Source organism: Trichosurus vulpecula, chromosome 5 (assembly GCF_011100635.1).
Source record: "Trichosurus vulpecula isolate mTriVul1 chromosome 5, mTriVul1.pri, whole genome shotgun sequence".
Classification (NCBI taxonomy): Eukaryota; Metazoa; Chordata; class Mammalia; order Diprotodontia; family Phalangeridae; genus Trichosurus; species Trichosurus vulpecula.
The window spans coordinates 268,592,488-268,612,055 of NC_050577.1; the positions used below are offsets into that span (position 1 = coordinate 268,592,488).

The following is a 19,568-nucleotide window of genomic DNA, read 5'->3' on the forward strand; positions in this document are numbered from 1 at the left end:
TTAAGGATGGAAGAGACTTGTTATGCTTTAGTGTAGTAGAAAAGGAACCAATTAATAAGGATAACAGATTCTTAATGAGAGGAAGATTGCAGATATGATCTTGAGGAAAACTTGGTAGAAGCCTGTGGCAAGGAGCAGGGCCAATTCTTCATCAAACACAATGATGAAAAGAACAGAGTGTGAGATGCTTGAAAGAGATTTTGAGATGAAGAGAAAAATGGAAGAAGGTCACATTGAGCAGCTGCATCTTTTTCCAGTAAGAGAATCAAGATCTTCAGATGAGAGATGGAGGAGGAGGAGATATGAGGCATTTGAGGAAGAACAGAAAGGAAATAGAAGTTTTGTGGTAGCTTCTCTGGGGAGTGAGATAGGGGAATCATTTGAGGAGGAATAAAAACATTTACCGAATTGCTAGAGTAAAGGCCAATTTCAGATTGAGTAATATGATTTTGTAATGTATCCAGTTAGTACACTTGTGAGATTTCCTGTCAATTTCATTCAGCAGCTCATGAGGAGAAGAAGAGGCTTATGATGGGCTCAGGTTTGACAGAAAAGAACAAAGGGTCAGGGGATTCAAGAACAGAGAACAGTGGAGAGTGGAAAAGGCTACTCCAGGTTAACATGTTAGAGGAAATAAAGGGAAATCAAAATGGGGATAAGGGCCTGAGAAATACTGAATGGTAGTTGGATTAAGTTCATGATGAGGAAGATGGATGTGTTTAGCAGGGATGAAGCAGAAGGAAATGTGAAACAGGAGTTTATGGATAGAGGGTTATGGTCAGGTAGGGGAATGTTAGGTTTTTAATTAAGGAAATAGTGTACCAATGGCAAAATCTAGTGCATGATTATCCCTAAGTGTGTCTGAGGAGGAGTGAAGGAGTAGGTCATGGAGCTTAAGGAGATTCAGACAAAGGCAATTTAGGGAGCTTAAGGGAGAATCTATATGGATAGCAAAGTTCTCTATTAAAAGGAGTTGGGCAGGAGAAGAAGATGGTGAGCCAACAATTAAACTTCTTCATAAAAGAAGAAGAATGACCTAGGTGCTAGTATGCAACAGTTATCATAATTTTGATTAGGTAGAAAATTTAACTGAGCAGACTTTTTAAAAAGTGTACTGAAGGAAGCAAATGAAGAGCAAGGAGTTTTCTGCCTCCTCCTCTAGGACCAGCATGAAAGAGTAGGGGGAATGAAGGTAAACCAGTGCTAGAGAGGATTATCAAGGATTCAGTGTAGTCAAAGGGGAGCCTGGCTAAATGAAAGTTAGTGTGGAAGTGTATGAGAGGAAAAAAATTGCTGAATGAAAGAGTATGCAACAGGTGGAATGGAATTGCAGAGGACAGAGTAGAAGGGGTGGCCAGAATTGGGCTAGGAAATGAATGGGCTCAGATTGAGGGGAATGGGGATAAAAGAATAGGAAGAAAGACTACAGAGAGTTTTTTTCTAAATACCCACATTTGTTTTAAATGTCAACATAATCACTACAGCAGAATAGAACAAAAGCCATAAGGACGATAGTTGGTGGAAGATGGGGAAAGAAGCTCAAATCTTCTAAGTGGTGTTGCAGAGAGTTGGTTAGGGTCTGAGTCTTCTACCACCTAAGTAAATAATGGACAGGATGGAAGGAAACATATTGTTGGGTGATGCTGTATGGAATATTGCTATATGGAAGTCACACAAAGGAGAAAAATGGTGCATGGTAGATGTAAGCAAGCTGCAAGATATAAACAAGCCAGGGACTCTAATCATATATGAGTAAAGATTCCATTAAGAAATTTTGTGATAGGAAGAAAAGATAGACTACTTCTGTGGCAAAAGCAAGGGATGTCAGATGGGTGGTGAATGTGCTCTAATCATGCCTTGGTGATTTCATGAGAAAGCTAGGAAGAACTCCAGCATGTTGGGTGAACCCCCTCTAAAAATATTTTGGGAGAATATGGACAAGAATCCCCCAATATGGGCAGACATGGATGGATTGCAAACTGCAGCATTGGCATAAACTCCAAAATTGACGAGATTACAAATTCACTTGAACATTTGAGGAAGAAAAACAATCTTTCAGTAAGTAAGCAACTGTAAAGCCTTATCTACATGTAGAGGTGACATTGACATCTTAAGTGCTATGCAAGTACAACATATATTCTGGCAGATCTTATGTTCTATGATTCTAGGTCCTATCAAACCAGAAAGGCTTTGATTAAGGCCTTCATAATGGTGAGGTTTATCAATAGTAAGGTATAAAGTAATGATTCATTTTTAGGAGAAGATACAGGAATGGAAAGATCATTTCTTTAGGCATAGACCTATTGTGATATAGATTATTGGAGGGAATGTCCACTTCTAAAATTAATCAACCAATAAGAATTTGTGTATGTTTTTTAAAAGAATCCATAATCTATCCAATTTGTATGGAGGTACTGTGCTATATGCAGGGAATATAAAGACAGGAAATTAAATAATCCCTATGTTCAAGTAACTTATATTCTGTTGAAAAAGACAATACGTACATATATAAGTATATGCAAATTAAGTACAAGAGAATGAATTATGAATGAATTTTAGACATGCATTTGATCTGCAAATTAAAAATGGTTTGAAGTATTGACATATCAGAAAGAAAAAAGATCCAGAAATATGATGTAGCTCAGAAAACCTTCCATAGACTGTCATAAATCTGTACTTCTCATGGCACCTTTTTATTCAGTTCAACAAATCTTTTCCTTTCTTTGAAGACAATACAATCTTCCGTATCATGTCCATGAAGGCTTGTTTCATTTGATGATTCCTTAGGCTATAAATGAAGGGATTCAACATGGGGGCTACTGATGTATTAAGTAAAGCAACTCCCTTGCTCAAAGAGACTCTGTCCTTTGCTGAAGGTTTGATGTACATGAAGATGCAGCTGCCATAAGAAATGGAGATGACAATCATGTGGGAAGAGCAGGTGGAAAAGGCCTTTTTCCTCTGACTGACAGAGGGGATCTGCAGAATTGTTTGGATAATATATGTGTAGGAGAGAATTACTAATGCCAGTGTAAACATAAGAGTCACCACAGCCCAGGAAAAGCCCATTGTTTCTAAGAATTGTGTATCTGTACAGGATAGCTGTAAGAGGGGAGAATAGTCACAGATGAAATGGTCAATGATATTATCAGCACAGTAGTCAAGCTGTTGCATCAGAATGATTATTATGAAGATCACCATGAATGAAATCATCCAAGAGCAGAACACAAGCAATGTGCAGACTCTGTGGCTCATGATGGTTGTGTAATGTAGGGGTTTACAGATGGCGACATAACGGTCATAGGCCATGGCTGCTAGAAGGTAAAATTCAGTTACTCCCAAGAGAATGACGAAAAAAAACTGAGCCATACAGCCATTATAGGAAATGATCTTGTCCTCAGTAATAATGGTACCCAAGAATCTGGGAACACTGGCAGTTGTAAATGAAATTTCTAAGAAGGAGAAATTCCGGAGGAAGAAATACATTGGGGTCTGGAGGTTAGAATCCATCAGAGTGAGGATTATGATAGTCATATTCCCAGCAATGCTGAGGATGTAGGCCAGTAAGAGAAGAAAGAACATGACCATTTGAATGTCTGGGTCATCTGACAATCCCAGGAGGATGAACTCTCTCACCTGTGTGTGATTTTTCATGTTTATTTTTTCTCTTCTTTAGTAGATCTCCAATAAAAATAAAAGGAAAGAAAACTAAAAAAGGAAGAGAAAACTTACATATGTGCTATACCTGAAATGGAGCAGGGCTGAGGTGTTAGAATTAATTCATTCAATCATTCAAACATTCTGAAAGTTGCTGTTATATTACTATAATATGTATAATGGAGAGTAACAAAGATAAATAAGACATGGTTGAGGATTTTAAGGAACTTAACATTATTGGAAAGATATGTACCCAAATAAAATATGAGGTGGATTGTAGTTAAGTATCATATGCCTCCAATTAAACTAAGAATTTTCTTTTTCTGCTTAACCTATCATTTATGGTCATCTGTAATTGTCCACCAATCTACTTTTTAAGGCTTATTTTATATCATCTTTTAAACATACTACCTTCCAGCCAGCATAGACCAACTTAGCCTATCCGTCAGCATATGTCTCAGACTTTGCACTTTGCTCACATTCCTTCTTCCTTATGTATGAAATGTCATATTCCCCTCTCATTCCTCCATCCCAACCCATTTCATGATGCCCAATTTAAGTCAGCTTAAGTTTGCCTATCACTAATATGGAGATCATAATACTCCTCTAGTAAGTAATAAACTTCTCTACGTCCAACCTAAAATTACATTGTCCCTCTTTGATGCTCTTATCATACATCATCATGAATTTTAAACTTGTGTATGTGCCATATATATCTACTAGACTGTAACCATGTCATGATGAAAAAAGAGAGGTAAGTAAGCCAAAACCTAAAATGTGGCTAAGCTGTAGGAAGACTAAGGAAGCTATGTATCAAGCAAATTTGAGACTATTTGTTGGAATCTTGACAGAATTTCCGAAGCTTATCTTAGGAACAGCCTTCTTCATGTCCAAATTCTGTCATCACTTTTCCAATGTTACTTGCTTTTTTATAAAAATTACAAAACTATTGGTGTACAGGAATCTTTATCTATAATAACATGCACTCCAGTAAAATTCACTATAATCTGAATTTCTATTAATGGAGTTTATTTTTCCAATAATTTATATTGAAAAACCACAACTTCATTTCTATTTGAGGGAGGATAGGTGCTAAGGAAGGAAAATTCCTGATCATTTCTATTTAAATGCTATATAAAAGGAATGAAAATGTTTGCCAGTATGGGATGTTAGATTATAGAACTTAAAGTTGGAAAGGGCCTTACAGACCACCTGATTCACTTTCTTTTTTAGAATGAGGAAACTGAGCAGAGAGGTGAAGGGATTTGTTCAGAGTCACCAGGATAATGAGCATATCTTCGTACAAACAGCTGTTTTACATCAAAATCGAAGGTTGTTTCTACTGTGACCTACCCCTTTTGTAGCCAATACTTCTGGTATCACTCAGTTTGTCTATCGATCTATCATCAATCTGTCTGTCTCTTCCTGTCCCTCTGTTTCTGTTTCTCTCTGTCTCTGTCTGACTCTCTGTCTTTGTCTGTCTGTCTGTCTGTCTCTCTCTCACACACACACACAGACACACAGACACAAACACACACACTTGATTCCTATCAATGATTTATCAATAGGCATTTTTAAGTGATTACTCTGTGCCAGGCTCTATGCTTAGTGCTAAGGATATAAAGAAAGTAAAAAAAAAATTAAAAACACAGGTCTTGCTCTCAAGAAACTAACATTCAAAAAAACACCGGAACATTTTGAACACCCTCCTTCCCACTGCCAACCAATCTCTGGCACTCATAGCTAAGGATTCCCTTATTCTACACTTTCAACTTCAGGAACTGATGCTTATTTCTTTCCCTAGAGTAGGTGCCTCTACTTTCTTTTTTCTTACTCTCTCATCATTTTGCTGTGTGACCCTATGGAAGATGCTTAACCTCAGTTTCCTCAACTGTAAAATGATGACTATGGTATTATCTACCTTGCAGGACTGCTATGAGACCCAAATGAGAAAATACTTGTAAAAATTGCTTAGCACAGTGCCTGACACATAGTGAACATTATATGCTAGTTTATTCCTTTCCCTTCTTTATCTTGTGTGTGTATCTTTATCAAGCCTACAAACCTGGCCAGAAATATCATACATGCTCTATTTAAGCCTGAATGATCCTCATGTTTAAGGGCTTCAAGTTTTATTGAATGATATGTTCTACTTTATTAGAGATACTAGTACTTTGGTAATGATTTAAAACTACATAAATATGTACAGGTATTCCTCAAATACCTTAATTTGCTCCTTTCCCAATCTTCTTAAATCCCATGATCTACTCTTCTCTTCTACCTTGTTCACACACGGTGATAGTCATAGCCTGGGTCTTATCAGTATCTCAGATTTATGACTTTCACTAGCCTTGCTCATTAGGAGGCATGTAGAAATGTAGGGCAAAGGATGAAGGAATATGAGAGTAAAAACAGGATGGAATTGAATTAGTTATGTATAGGACTGAGATTATAATGAAAGTTACTTTTCATGGCATTGTTCTGAATGGTCACCTATCCTGATGAAATCAACCAACTTCCTCTGTTTTTGGACCTTCTCTGGTTGCATTTCATTTTTTTTCTTATTCTCTTAGTCATGCTTCATACTATTATTTATAGGAATCTTTCAATTATTTTGAATATTAGATTCCCTTCTGTCTCATTTATCATAGTGCAAACAAGACTCACTTCTGTGATGTTTCTTTAGAAAATATCAGAAAAAATGGATACCAAAGAAATCTGTAAGACTCTGTGGCTACTCCTCCCAGTTATGGCCTTCCTTTTCTTTTATGATATCACCAGTGTTCAATTTTCATTCAATAAATAATAATTAAATGCCCATTATAATCATTGAGGGAATGATAGAGATATATACTTTTTTAAATTATGAATTTATTTTTTTTATTTTTAGTTTACAACACTCAGTTCCAGAATTTTTAGAGTTCCAAATTTCCTCTCCCTCCCTTTCCTCCCCCCTCCAAGATGGCATGTAATCCAATGTAGGTTCTACGTGTACCTTCACCTTGTAGAGATGTATACTTACTGTGTCAACATTGAGGACAGTGATTTACTTCTGTATTTTGGACAGTAGCTATTTCAGGTTAATGATGGCAATGACCACTTTAAAATTTTTACCCATCATTATTCATCTGTTAGAAAGACAAGCTCCCCAGAAATTCTAATGAAAATTTATATGACTGGTTTTTACTAGATTGTTTTATAACATTTTTCATTATTACTTCAGGGAGCTTCTTTTCCTAAGTCCTCAAAAAATTGCCTTTCTCTTCCTTCCTATCAATATGGGAAATGTTAGCTTCCAGTTCATTTCCATTTTATGAATTCAATCAAGGGATTCTAGAATTTAGAACTGAAACAGAACTCTGAGATCATTTTATCCATTATCCTCATTTGAACCACTAAGAAACAGTTCTAGAGAAGTGAAGTGACCTGTCCTGCATCATATGGCTCTTAAGTGGCAGAAACAGAACTTAAGGGCAGGCTCTCATTCTCATTCTATACAATCTCACTTTTGAAGGAAAGGAGAGGAATGATCTAATCATGTTTAATAAGCTTTTTCTAAAGGTTTTTAATTCTTCATAATTGTAAGCAATACATTACAGTGGGAAGAATACTGTATTTGGGGTCAAGGGACTTTTATCCAAATCTTGGCTTTGTCACTGACCTAGGACCTTAGGAAAGTCACTTAACCTCTCTTGTTCTTCAGCTTTCTCACTTAAACACATATTGACATGTCCTCACGAAAGTGATTATATTCATGAAAATAACAGAATAAAAATAAAATACGATCTCTAATTTGTCATTATAACTTCAAATGCTCATTTATTATTTCTGTCATATGTGGGAATAGTGTTTTAAATTGTTATTCTTTTTCCTTTAGTCCATAGGATCACAGAATTAGACCGTGTTTAAGGAACACACACATACACACAGAGAGAGTTTTGCTATGATACCAACGTAAAGAAGATTAAAAAAGATATTAAAAATAAAAATACTTACTATTTGGAAAATCTTTGATTGGTTACTGCTGAAAATTTAGCCAAAATATCCTACATAATTTGCCTAAAAACTGAGAAGTAATGAGTTCATGCAGACCATATAGCCAGGATTGCCCACTACCTCTCACAACAGTGCGTGCTTCCTCAGACACTCTCTGAGACTCTTGTTCGTTGTCAGCCAATGGGGCACGTCTGGAACCATTTTCTACCTAGCCATTCAAATATGGCCTTGTCTTTTAGATTTGGAGACATTCTACTGATTTTAGATCTGAGAAATTTTTCATTCAACTCTATAGAAAACTTAAGGGTCTTCAGAACTCTCAATGCTGATTCAACCTTTCTAGAAATACAGAAGATGCCTTTTCTACTATGACTGATACATGCTCAGGAGAATTAATTCACTGAACATGGCTAAGGTCTCATGGAGAGGCAGATGAAGAAGGCACTAAGGAATATAAAACCGAATCCACCTTAGCACTAGTTTGAAATAGACGCTTAGGGGACAGTGCCCAAAGAGACCAAAAGCAATTCTTGGCAAGCTAAATACCTAAGGAAAGATAAGGGAGGTGGGCAAATGGGAATCTGTAATTATTACCCAAACTACCCAACTGTTTAATTATCTAATCTTATGGGATAACATCTTTGTCCAGAATTCTCTGGAGCTACATAGCTTTCAGGGCAATGCCTGTTGGTCCTTATCACCAGGAATGCCATAAATTCACAAGAATCCCATTTCCCACTTCCCATAATATTCATTGCCTGCAAAAACTGCTCTTTGGTGTCAAACACAAAAGACCTTAATTCCAATAAAGCTGCATCCACAGCAGCTTCAAGCTAGTCATGATTACTGTTGATTGAATTAAACCTTCTATATTATCCTATGGGATAATGCACAATGTTAGATATGGGATATGCTCTTTACTTGCTTGGTTTACTTGGATGGAATTCATTGCTACATGTAGAACATATGGAGCTTTCTGCATTTGGTGGTGAAGTTAAGAGTTTTCTCTTTCAAGGAATTTGCAAAGTTAATTTGTTTTATCCCCCATTGACTTCAATGAGATAAGTATATCTGAAGAGAAATATAAGCGAAAGCTCAGGAAACAAAATGTAATACATTAGATGAAGATAAAATAGGTGAATAAAGCTGTGTCCAGAGAAGTTTCAAGCAAATCTTTATTACTGTTGAGTTTCATTGAGTTAAACCTTCCATATTATCCTGGGGGAAAGGCACAATCTTAGATATGGGATTTGCTCTTTACTTGCTTGGTTTACTTGAATGGAATGCATTGCTAAGTGTACAGTATATGGTGCTTCCTGCATTTGGTGGTGAAGTTAAGAGTTTTCTCTTTCATGGAATTTGTAAACTTGATTTGTTTTGTCCCCCATTGACTTCAATGGTATAAAAAGTATATCTGAAGATAATATGTCACTCATATGTAGTCGCACACCACTCATGTCATTTCACATGTCACTCATATGTCATCACACACCTCACTCACATTTCACTGACATGTCATTCACACATCACTCACATGTCATGTCATTCCAACATCACACGTTTGTCATTCCCACATCATATGACATTCCCATGTCACTCACGTGTCATTCCCATGGCATTCATATGTCACTCATGTTTCACTCATATAGCTTTCTGCATTTGGTGGTGAAGTTAACAGTTTTTCTTTCAGGGAATTTGCAAAGTTGATTTGTTTTGTCCTCCATTGTCCCATGCCAGTCATATGTCATTCTCATGTTATTCCAATGTCACCCATATGCCACTAATATGTAACTAATGTGTCACTTACATGCAACTCACATGTTACACACATCATACATGTCACTTCACAATGTCACCTACACAACACTTCATAATATCAATCACATATCATTTCACATGGCATTCTTCATGTAACTCACATGTCACCCTTATGTCACCAGCATGTCACTCACATCACAGGACACTTCACGTGTCACTCAGGCCATTTGCCATGTCATTAGCATGTCACTCACATGCAATTCCCATGTCACTCACATGCAATTTCCGTGGCACTTACATGGCACTTGTCATGTCACTAGCATGAGAGTCACATGTGATTCCCATGTCACACATGTGTTATTTCCATGTCACACATGTCTTTTCCATGTCACACATATGTTGTCCCCATGTCACTGGTGTGTTACTCATATGTCACTTGTATAGCTTTCTGCATCTGGTGGTGAAGTTGAGTTTTTTCATTCAGGGACTTTGCAAAGTTGATTTGTTTTGTCTCCCATCGACTTCAATGGGATAAAAAGTATGTCTGAAGATATGTCACTCATATACATTCCCATGTCACTCTTATGTCATTCACATGTAACTCACATGACATTCCCAGGTTACTAAAAAGCTACTTAAGTGATATTTACATGTCACTCACATGTCATTTCACATTCCATTTGCATTTCATTGACATCATTCATATGTCATTCACATGTCACTCATATATTATTCCAATATCACTCGTTTGTCATTCCCAAGTCATATGCAATTCCCATTTCACACCCATGTCACTCCCATGTTGCTCATGCTTCACTCATATAGCTTTCTGCATTTGGTGGCGAAGGTAAGAATTTTTTTTTCTTTCAGGAAATTACAAAGGCATTTTGTTTTGTCCTCCATTATCCCATGTCAGTCACATGTCATTTCCATGTTATTCCAGTGTCATCCCCACGACACTCACATGTTACACTTATGCCATTCCTTTCCACTCACATGTCACTTATATGTTACATGCCATTTTCACATGTCACTCACATATTATTTCACATGTCTCTCACATGCCATTCTCCATGTGTCACTCACATGTCACTCACATGTCAAAATGATATTTCACGTGTCACTCACTTGCCACTATGCATGTCACATATGTGTCATTTTGCACATCACTCACATGTCATTCGCATGCCACTTCCATGTCATTCCCATGCCACTCACACGTAACTCCCATGTAATTCATATGTTATTCCTATGTCACCTCACAGTGTCATTTGCATGGTGTCCCATATGTCACTCACATGTCATTCACATATCATGTTCATGTAAATCCTGTGGCACTCGCATGTCACTTGCTTATCACTCACATCACATGGCATTTCACATATCACTCACGTTTAATTTGTCATGTCACTCACATGTACTTTTCACACCACTCATGTAATTTGCATGTCACTCACATGTCATTCGTCATTTGCATGTCACTCATATGTCGTCCCTCATGTCGCTAGTGTATTTGGTGCTCAAGTTAAGAGTTTTTTCTTTCAGGGAATTTGCAAAGTTGATTTGTTTTGTCCCCCATTGATTTCAATGGGATAAAAGGAATATCTAAACATAAATGCATCAGAAAATTCAAGAAACACAACTGTGCTCTGGTCCTTACCTACGTAAGGGCACTACTCCTTTGCATCTGAAAACAGTTACATTCCTCTTGGCCCCAGAACTACAACCTGGAACTGTGGCCCTGCTTTATCTCTCTGCCTTGGAACTGTGACTCAGAACTGAATAATAGGCAATGGAGTGGCTAAACAGTGCCATCTCCTGCAACTAGTGGCAGAACAATAATCCCCTGCAGACTTTTTCTGATCAGTTCTCCAATCCCCTTAAACTGTCTGCAAGGTGAGAGCTCCCAGAACTGCTGCTGCTGCTGTGGAAAACGTAGCCTCCAAGGCCACTGCTGGTGTTGCCATTATGTTGTCTTCTTGGCCTGACCCCACCTCAATGTTACAGACTTCTCCTTCCAACCTCCTAATTTTTCTTGGACTGGAAAAAATGTCCATTCTAATTTTTTGTTTGCTATGTAGCTCCAGAATGCTATTTGATATATTATTTAAAAGTTATTTGGATGGGAATTTTTTGGGGAAGAGGTTGGTTTATCTGCTCCTTCTCTTCTATCATCTTTGCGGCCTTGCAAATTTAGATGTGAGTTCTATATTAGTCAATTGGCCATGAATCAGTGGCCATTGGTGAGAGCTGTCTTCAAATTAGTCTGTAGATTAAAAAGCCCACACTGATGTCTAACATGAAACCTGGTGTTTGAAATTATCTCTGTTGCAAAATATATTCACTTTTTTTTAGTGCATTTGAAAATGCGGTATTATGATCTTAGTGAGATGATTCATGTGGGTTGGAATAGAACTCAATAAAAAATTGTTGTTATTTCTTTCCTTCATAATTTATTTAGAAAATAGAGGCTATTTTCCATGAGCTCTTCCTTTTCCCTATTCTAGGTCTGTTTCAACATTCTGGCTAGCAGCTGCTGTGGGGGTAAAAGACCAACACAAGCCCAACAACAAGAATGCTGCCAAAGCCCAGGTTCTTTTGATAAGCTTTACTAAGGACAGCAATGTTAAGGGGTTAACAAGCTTACTTTAATTCAGGATTCAAATATCATTCACTTAGTTCAGGTGAAAAAGCCAGTACCCTGAACTTCAGAGCAAATACAAACAAATTATAAACACCAACAGACAGGCCCAAAACAATTCACATTTACCAACATCTAAGTTCAGCCCAGGAGCTAACAACAAGGGCTGACCCAGAGTCACACACACCACCACTGCTGAGGGAATGAGCTCCAAGGAAGAGGAGGCCAACCCCTGGTTTTATATCTTTTTAAGGGTCAAGAGTGAGTCACACAGGCAACTCACGCACGTGACCTGAAATTGTCACAAAGAGGTGACTTAAATCCACGTGGTCTAAAAGCCTCTGATGTCCCAAATGTGCCACTCAAACCCATGTAAACTAGGCTCTCCCCTGAGGCAAGGAGGTCACCAAGGACTCCCAATCTAATCAAGGAAACAAAGGCTAAACACTTCAAGGGCACCTGGTTGAACTGAATGCTAAGAGCCCATTTTGATTGCCAACACAAGGTCTCAATACCTTTTGGTATCATCCAAATTCTTCACATTGGTTACACTTGATACCTCTCCTGTTTTCCTTGGTCTATGAAATATTGCTCAGAAATAAGACTGTATCAGTAAGGCAAGATTCATGACCTTGACAATGACTGTGAACATGCCTGTAAGGTTCAGAATTGCAAAGTATGAAAAACTCTCTAGGTAGAAGGCAGAGGAATGTAACATTTATTTAGATGCCAGAAGATCAAATCCCAAGACTGAGAAGTCCAATTCAATGTAGCAGTAATTATATTCCAAAACTAGTAAACCCACCTCAATGTAGCAACAAGGAAATTATAAATACAGTATTATAGCAAGGAACCAAGTCATCCTGTAACCTTTTCCCCTGCTGGGGCCTCCTTTTAAACACGCATGAATCCTAACTGTCTGCTTTCTTGTGTTCTTTCCCTCATCAGTTCTCTGGTCTCTACAGCTCCCTCGTTTCCACTCTCTGCTCCACATGCTTTCTGCAACTCTGTCTTCTTGTAGTTCTTACTTCTCCTTGGGCTGGATTCTGAATTCTCAGTTCTCAATGGCTACCTTCTGGGTGTATATACTCTTTTTAGGGCCCAAGGGCTTCATGCCCAATCGGCAAAAGGATGTGGGCCTGAGGTTAAGCATCTACTTAGCAAAAGGGTGTGGGAAATATCTTTGATCACTGATTGGCTTCACAAAGGTATAGGCCTGCCTCTAATCAGAAGTCTCTTACCTGGCCACACTTGAGGCCTATTGAATCGGCAGGAAAGACCTTTAATCACATTATCACCACAAACACATTGCAGGTTTTTAAAAATACAAGGAAGAAATGATTAATTGCACCTAGAGATCCTGTAATTTTTACTGCAGCAACAAGTTCCTCCTCATTAGTGAGAAGCAGTTCAGACTAGAATTTCCCCTTGGTTTCTCTGCTTTATGAAGGAAAGGATAAGCATTAGCTGCACTGCTTTTTATAGAGACATGAAAAAAATATCCCATCTGATATCAAGATAATTAAAATACCTTATCATTAGTACATCATGACTCCTTATTCAAAACTTCTGATATTTTCCCCAAACTCTTCTTCTCTTTCCTCTTTGTTTCTAGGTGGCCTAAAGTATTTTCCTAAGTCTCTTCTGGTTCATGAATTTCTTCACATGAGTGTGTCACAATTCTACCCTCTGTATCTTCTCCATTTTATCTGCCCTCTATTATTTGATTCAGATGTATCCCTCTGGAGAAATATTCCACTCATGGGTTTTATCCTACCAAATGTCAGTGGCAATTTCAATATGAGGCCAAGTTTTCCTCCTCATATTAAGATCTCTAGTTACTCTTCTTTGTTGTCGAAATTTTGGACATTTTTGGTATAGACATTTGAGATCAAGGGAATTTACAAATGGTTCCTTTCTTGAATTTTGTCTCCTGTGAACATAGTTAGGTTGCCTGTTATTCTTTCATTATACCTACCACATGTTTTATCTAGTTTCACAGGTATGGACTGGCACTCCTTTTTTTGTTAAAAATTCTTTTAATTACATTTGCCAAACTCTAGCTATTACTTTCTTTTTTAATTAATTTATTTATTTTTAGTTTACCATATTAAATCCCACAAGCTTTTGATTTCTAATTTTTCTTCCTCTCCCTCTCCTCCCTCCTACCCCACCAAATAGTGCGCAATCCAATATAGGCTTTACATATAATTTTATATTAGACAAATTCTCACATTAGTCATGTTGTAAAGAAGAATTATAACCAATGGAATGAACCATGAGAAAGGAGAAACAAAACAAAACACACACACACAAACACACACACAGATGCACAAAGAGAGAGAGACCAAATAGTTTGCTTCAATCTGCATTCATACTCTATTTCTTTGTCTGAATGTGGATAGTTGTTTTTTTCCAACATAAGTCTGTTGAAGTTGTCTTAGAACCTTGTATTGCTGAAAGGAGCCAAGTCTATCAAAGTTAGTCACCATAAATACAATGTGTCTATAATTGTGCACAATGTTCTCCTGGTTCTGCTCCCCTCAGTCAGCCTCAGTTCATATAAGCCTTTCCAGTTTATTATGAAGTCCATCTGCTTATCATTTCTTATAGCACAATAACACTCCATTACATTCATATACCACAACTTGTTCAACCATTCCCCGATTCATGGGCATCCTCTCACTCTCCAATTCTTTACCACCATAAAAAGTGCTGCTATAAATATTTTTGCACATGTGTGTCCTTTTTGCATTTGTCTGATCTCTTTGGGATACAGCCTTGGACATGGCATTACTGAGTAAAAAGGTATGGACATAGCCTTTTGGGCATAGTTCAGAATTGCTCTCCAGAATGGTTGAATCTGTTCACAGCTCCACCAACAATGCATTATAATGTGTTTCAATTTTCCCATATCTTCTCCAGTACTTATAATTTTCCTGTTTTGTCATGTTAGCCAATCTGACAGGTGAGATATGGTACCTAAGAGTTGTTTTGATTTGCATTTCTCTAGTCAATAGTGACTTAGAGCATTTTTTTCATATGGCTATACGTATCTTTAATTTCTTCCTATGAAAACCACCTGTTCATATCCTTTGACCATTTATCAATTGGGGAATAACTTGAATTCTTATAAATTTGACTCAGTTCTCTGTATATTTGAGAAATTACAGGTTTATCAGAGACACTGGTTGTAATTTTTTTCCCCCAATTTTCTGCTTCCCTACTAATCTTGGTTGCATTGGCTTTGTTTGTACAAAACCTTTTCAGGTTAAGGTAATCAAAATTATCCATTTTGTATTTCATAATGCTCTCTACCTCTTGTTTGGTCATAAATTCTTCCCTTCTCCATAAATCTGACAGGTAAATTTTCCTTGCTCTCCCAAATTCCTTATAGTAGCAGCCTTTATATCTAAATCGTGAACTCATTTTGACTTCATTTTGGTCCACAACTTAAGATATTTGTCTATGCCCAGGTTCTGCCACACTGTTTTCCAGTTATCCCAGAAGTTTTTGTCAAATAGTGCGATCTTATTCCAGAAGCTGGATTGATCAAACAGAAGATTAAAATAGTCATTGACTACTGTGTTTTGTGTACCACTCTATTTTTAGCCAGTATCAAGTAGTTTTGTTACTGGTATGGCTAAGCCACCTTCCCTAGCATTTCATTAATTCCCTTGATATTCTAGACCTTTTATTTTTCCAGATAAATTTTGTTTTTATTTTTTCTAGCCCTATAAAATAATTTTTGGTAGGTTGATTGGTATGGCACTAAATAAGTAAATTCATTTATGTAATGTCATTTTTATTATATTAGCTGGGCCTAACCTTGATCAACTAATGTTTTTTTTTTCCGTTATTGAGATCTCACTTTATCTGTGTGCAATTACTTTCTAATATTATATTTTTCCTCATTACATGCAAAAACAATTTTTATTATTTATTTTTTAAGAATTTTACCTGCAGTCAAACTCTATTAGTTCTTTCTCTGGAGGTGAAAAATAAGTTCTTTGACATTGTGTTGGCTTATTTTATTGCTGAGAATAGCTAAGTCTTCCTCAGTTGATCTTCATATAGCATTTCTGTGTACACTTTCCTTCTGTTTCTCCTCAATTAATTTTCCATCAATTCATTTAAGTCTTTCCAGCTTGGCAATTAATTTCTTTCCAACTTATGGTAGGTGTATCTATCCCTGGACAGGAATAAGTCATTCTATATTTTAAAATGTACTCTAGAAAACAAAATAGCACTTACAGATACTATGTTCATGGTGAAATATTCTCTTTCTGGGTAAATTTTCCTTTTCTGCCTTCCTTGCCTTCAATGGACAGCAGAGAGGAAAATTCTGCTTGTGTCCCTTTACTTTCAGGTGTTTTTTTTTTTTTGGCCTAGATCTTCATAATTTTAGCACTACGTCTTTTGCAGTTTAATTAATTATTTTCATTAGAGTCAAAAGCCATCTGCTTTCATAAGTTTTCATAGATTCTCTGTGATGTCTTGGATACATGCCATGACCTTGAAGTTAGTAAACTTCTCTATTCTTATTTTTAAATTGACAAATAGATGTGTCACTACTGGTTACCAGGGAATCCCCATTCACTACTACTCCTTGATTCTTTCTTTTACACTTATGCACTAGATGATATTTTCCTTTTCCTCTTATGACTTTACCATATCACACTTTGAAGGACAAGAAGCTGCAAGGCAATGGGAAACAATTCTGAAGATTTTTAAGCAAAATATTGACAAAGACACATGCATCAGAAAGATTCGTCTGACAATATAAAGAGTAATTATTAGAGAAAGAAGAAATTATGTACTAGAGTGGGAAGTAAAAGGAAGGAATTATCAAGAGAAATACTAGAAACACAAAATGGCCAGTTCTTAGTATATCATTACATATGAAAGACAATAGGGAGAAAGAAGTCAAAGATTTCGAATTAATGAGAATAAATCAATAAACGGTGGTACCATTGACAGAAACAGTGATATTCCAAAGAGGAGATTTTGAATGAAAAGAAAGAATATAATAGGGACTGCAGACAGTTTTCTCTACAAGTTGCTTTAAATATCCACATGCTCTGTTTAGTACAATAGAATACAATAGAAGTCATGGGTACAATAGTTGGTGGCAGATTGTAAAAAAAAAAAAACTCATAGCCTGGAAAGGTTATTGCAGAGAAAGCTGGGTAGGGTCTGAGTCTTCTGTCACCTAAGAGACTCATGGACTAGATAAGAGGAAAGGTATTGAGTGATTCTGTATGGAATATTGTTATATGAAAGTCATACAAAGGAGAAAAATGGTACAAGGTTGATATAAGCAAGCTGCAAGACATAACCAAGCAGGGCTCTAAAGATATTGAAGAGTAAAGGATGTCATTGAGAAATTTAATGATAGGAAGAAAAGATGGACTACTTCTGTGACAAAATCAAGGGATGTCAGATGTGCTTCAATCATGCCTTGGTGATTTCATGAGAAAGCTAGGAAGAACTCCAGAATGTTGCATGAAGCCCTTCTAAAAATCTTTTGGGAGAATATGGGCAAGAATCCCCCGATATGGGCAAGCCTGGATGGATTGCAAACTGCAGCATTGACTTAAATTCCCCCATTGATGGGATTACAAATTCATTTGAGCATTTGTGTAAGAAAAGCAGCCTTCCACTAAGCAAGCAACTGTAAAACCTTATCTGTATAGGAAGGTGACATTGACATTTAAAAAGCTATACTAGTGTAACTTAGGTTCTGGAAGATCTTGTGTACTATGATTCGAGGTCATATCAAACTGGAAAGAATTTGATTAAGGCCTCCATAGTGAAGAGTTTTATCAGCAGTGAGTCAGGTATAAATTTATGATTCCTTTTTGGGAGAGCACACTTCAACTAAAAGATAATTTCTTTAGGTAAAGATGTGTTCTGATATAGATTACTAGAAGGAATATCAAATTCTAAAATCAATCAACCAATAATAATTTACAAAATACATCTGTTTTTAAAAAAAGAATTTGCAATCTACCCACTTTGCATGAGGCACTATACTATGATCTGGGGGAAATAAAGACAGAAAATTAAACAGTCCCTATCCTCAAGGAGCTTATGCTGAGCTAGACAACACACGTGCATGTAATTGTATGCAAAGTAAATAGAAGAAAATTTGATGGATGAATTTGATCGGTAAATTAAAAAATATTTTGTAGTATTGACATCAGCAATAAAAGTATACAGAGATTAGAGGGAGCTGAAAAACCTTGGGCAGACTGTCAGAAATCTGTACTTCTCATAGAAACTTTTTATTTAGTTCGACAAATCTTTTCCTTTTTTTGAAGAAAATACAATCTTCTGTATCATATTAATAAAGGCTTGTTTCACTTGCTGATTCCTTAGGCTATAAATGAAGGGATTCAACATGGGGACTACTGATGTAGTAAGTACAGCAACTCCCTTGCTCAAAGAGACTCTGTCCTTTGCTGAGGGCTTGATGTACACAAAGATACAGCTGCCATAAGAAATGGAGATGACAATCATGTGAGAAGAGCAAGTGAAAAAGCCTTTTTCCTCTGACTGACAGAGGGGATCCGTAAAATTGTCTGGATGATATACGTGTAGGAGAGAATTATTAATGCCAGTGTAAACATAAGAGTCACCACAGCCCAGGAAATGCCCATTATCTCTAAGAATTGTGTATCTGTACAAGACAGCTGTAAGAGGGGAAAATAGTCACAGGTGAAATGGTCAATGATATTAACAGCACAATAGTCAAGATGCTGCATCAGCATGAGTAGTGGGAAAATGATTATGAATGAAATCATCCAAGAGCAGAACACAAGCAATGTGCAGACTCTGTGGCTCATGATGGTTATGTAATGTAGGGGTTTGCAAATAGCGACATAGCGGTCATAGGCCATGGCTGCTAGAAGGTAATATTCAGTCACTCCCAAGAGAATGAAGAAGAACAACTGAGTCATACAGCCATTATAGGAAATGATCTTGTCCTCAGTAATAATGGTGCCCAAGAATCTGGGAACACTGGTAGTTGTAAATGAAATTTCTAAGAAGGAGAAATTCTGGAGGAAGAAATATATTGGGGTCTTAAGGTGGGAATCCATCAGGGTAAGGATGATGATAGTCACATTCCCAGCAATGCTTAGGATGTAGGCCAAAAAGAGAAAGGAGAAAATGACCATTTGAAGGTCTGGGTCATCTGACAATCCCAGGAGGATGAACTCTGTCATCTGTGTATGATTTTTCATGTTTGTTTTCTTTCTTCTTTAGTAGATCTGCAATAAAAACAAAAAGAATCAGAACTAAAACAGAAAGTACAGAAACCTTATATATCAGCTATATTGAAATGGAGGGGCAAAGAAGTATTAGAATCAATTCATTCAATCATTAAAACTTTTAAAGTCACCATTACATTACTATAGTAGATATGAAGGGGGTTTCAAAGATAAGTAAGACATGGTTGATGATTTTAAGGAGCTTAACATAATTGGGAAGATACGTACCCAAATAAAATACG

At 36.9% G+C, this 19,568-nt stretch overlaps 1 protein-coding gene and 1 pseudogene across 1 annotated transcript; both read right to left on the bottom strand.

Moving 5' to 3' along the window:
* Positions 1–2,697: 2,697 nt before the first annotated feature.
* On the bottom strand, positions 2,698–3,654 carry LOC118851307 (olfactory receptor 6C1-like). Its single transcript, XM_036760767.1, has one exon. The coding sequence runs from the start codon at positions 3,652–3,654 to the stop codon at positions 2,698–2,700; it is 957 nt and encodes a 318-aa protein (XP_036616662.1).
* Positions 3,655–18,343: 14,689 nt separating this feature from the next.
* LOC118851308 lies at positions 18,344–19,302 on the bottom strand (annotated as a pseudogene).
* Positions 19,303–19,568: the final 266 nt, after the last annotated feature.

Bases quoted from the DNA above. Each gene is read 5' to 3' on its own strand.
- LOC118851307 (XM_036760767.1), bottom strand. From the start codon at position 3,654: ATGAAAAATCACACACAGGTGAGAGAGTTCATCCTCCTGGGATTGTCA.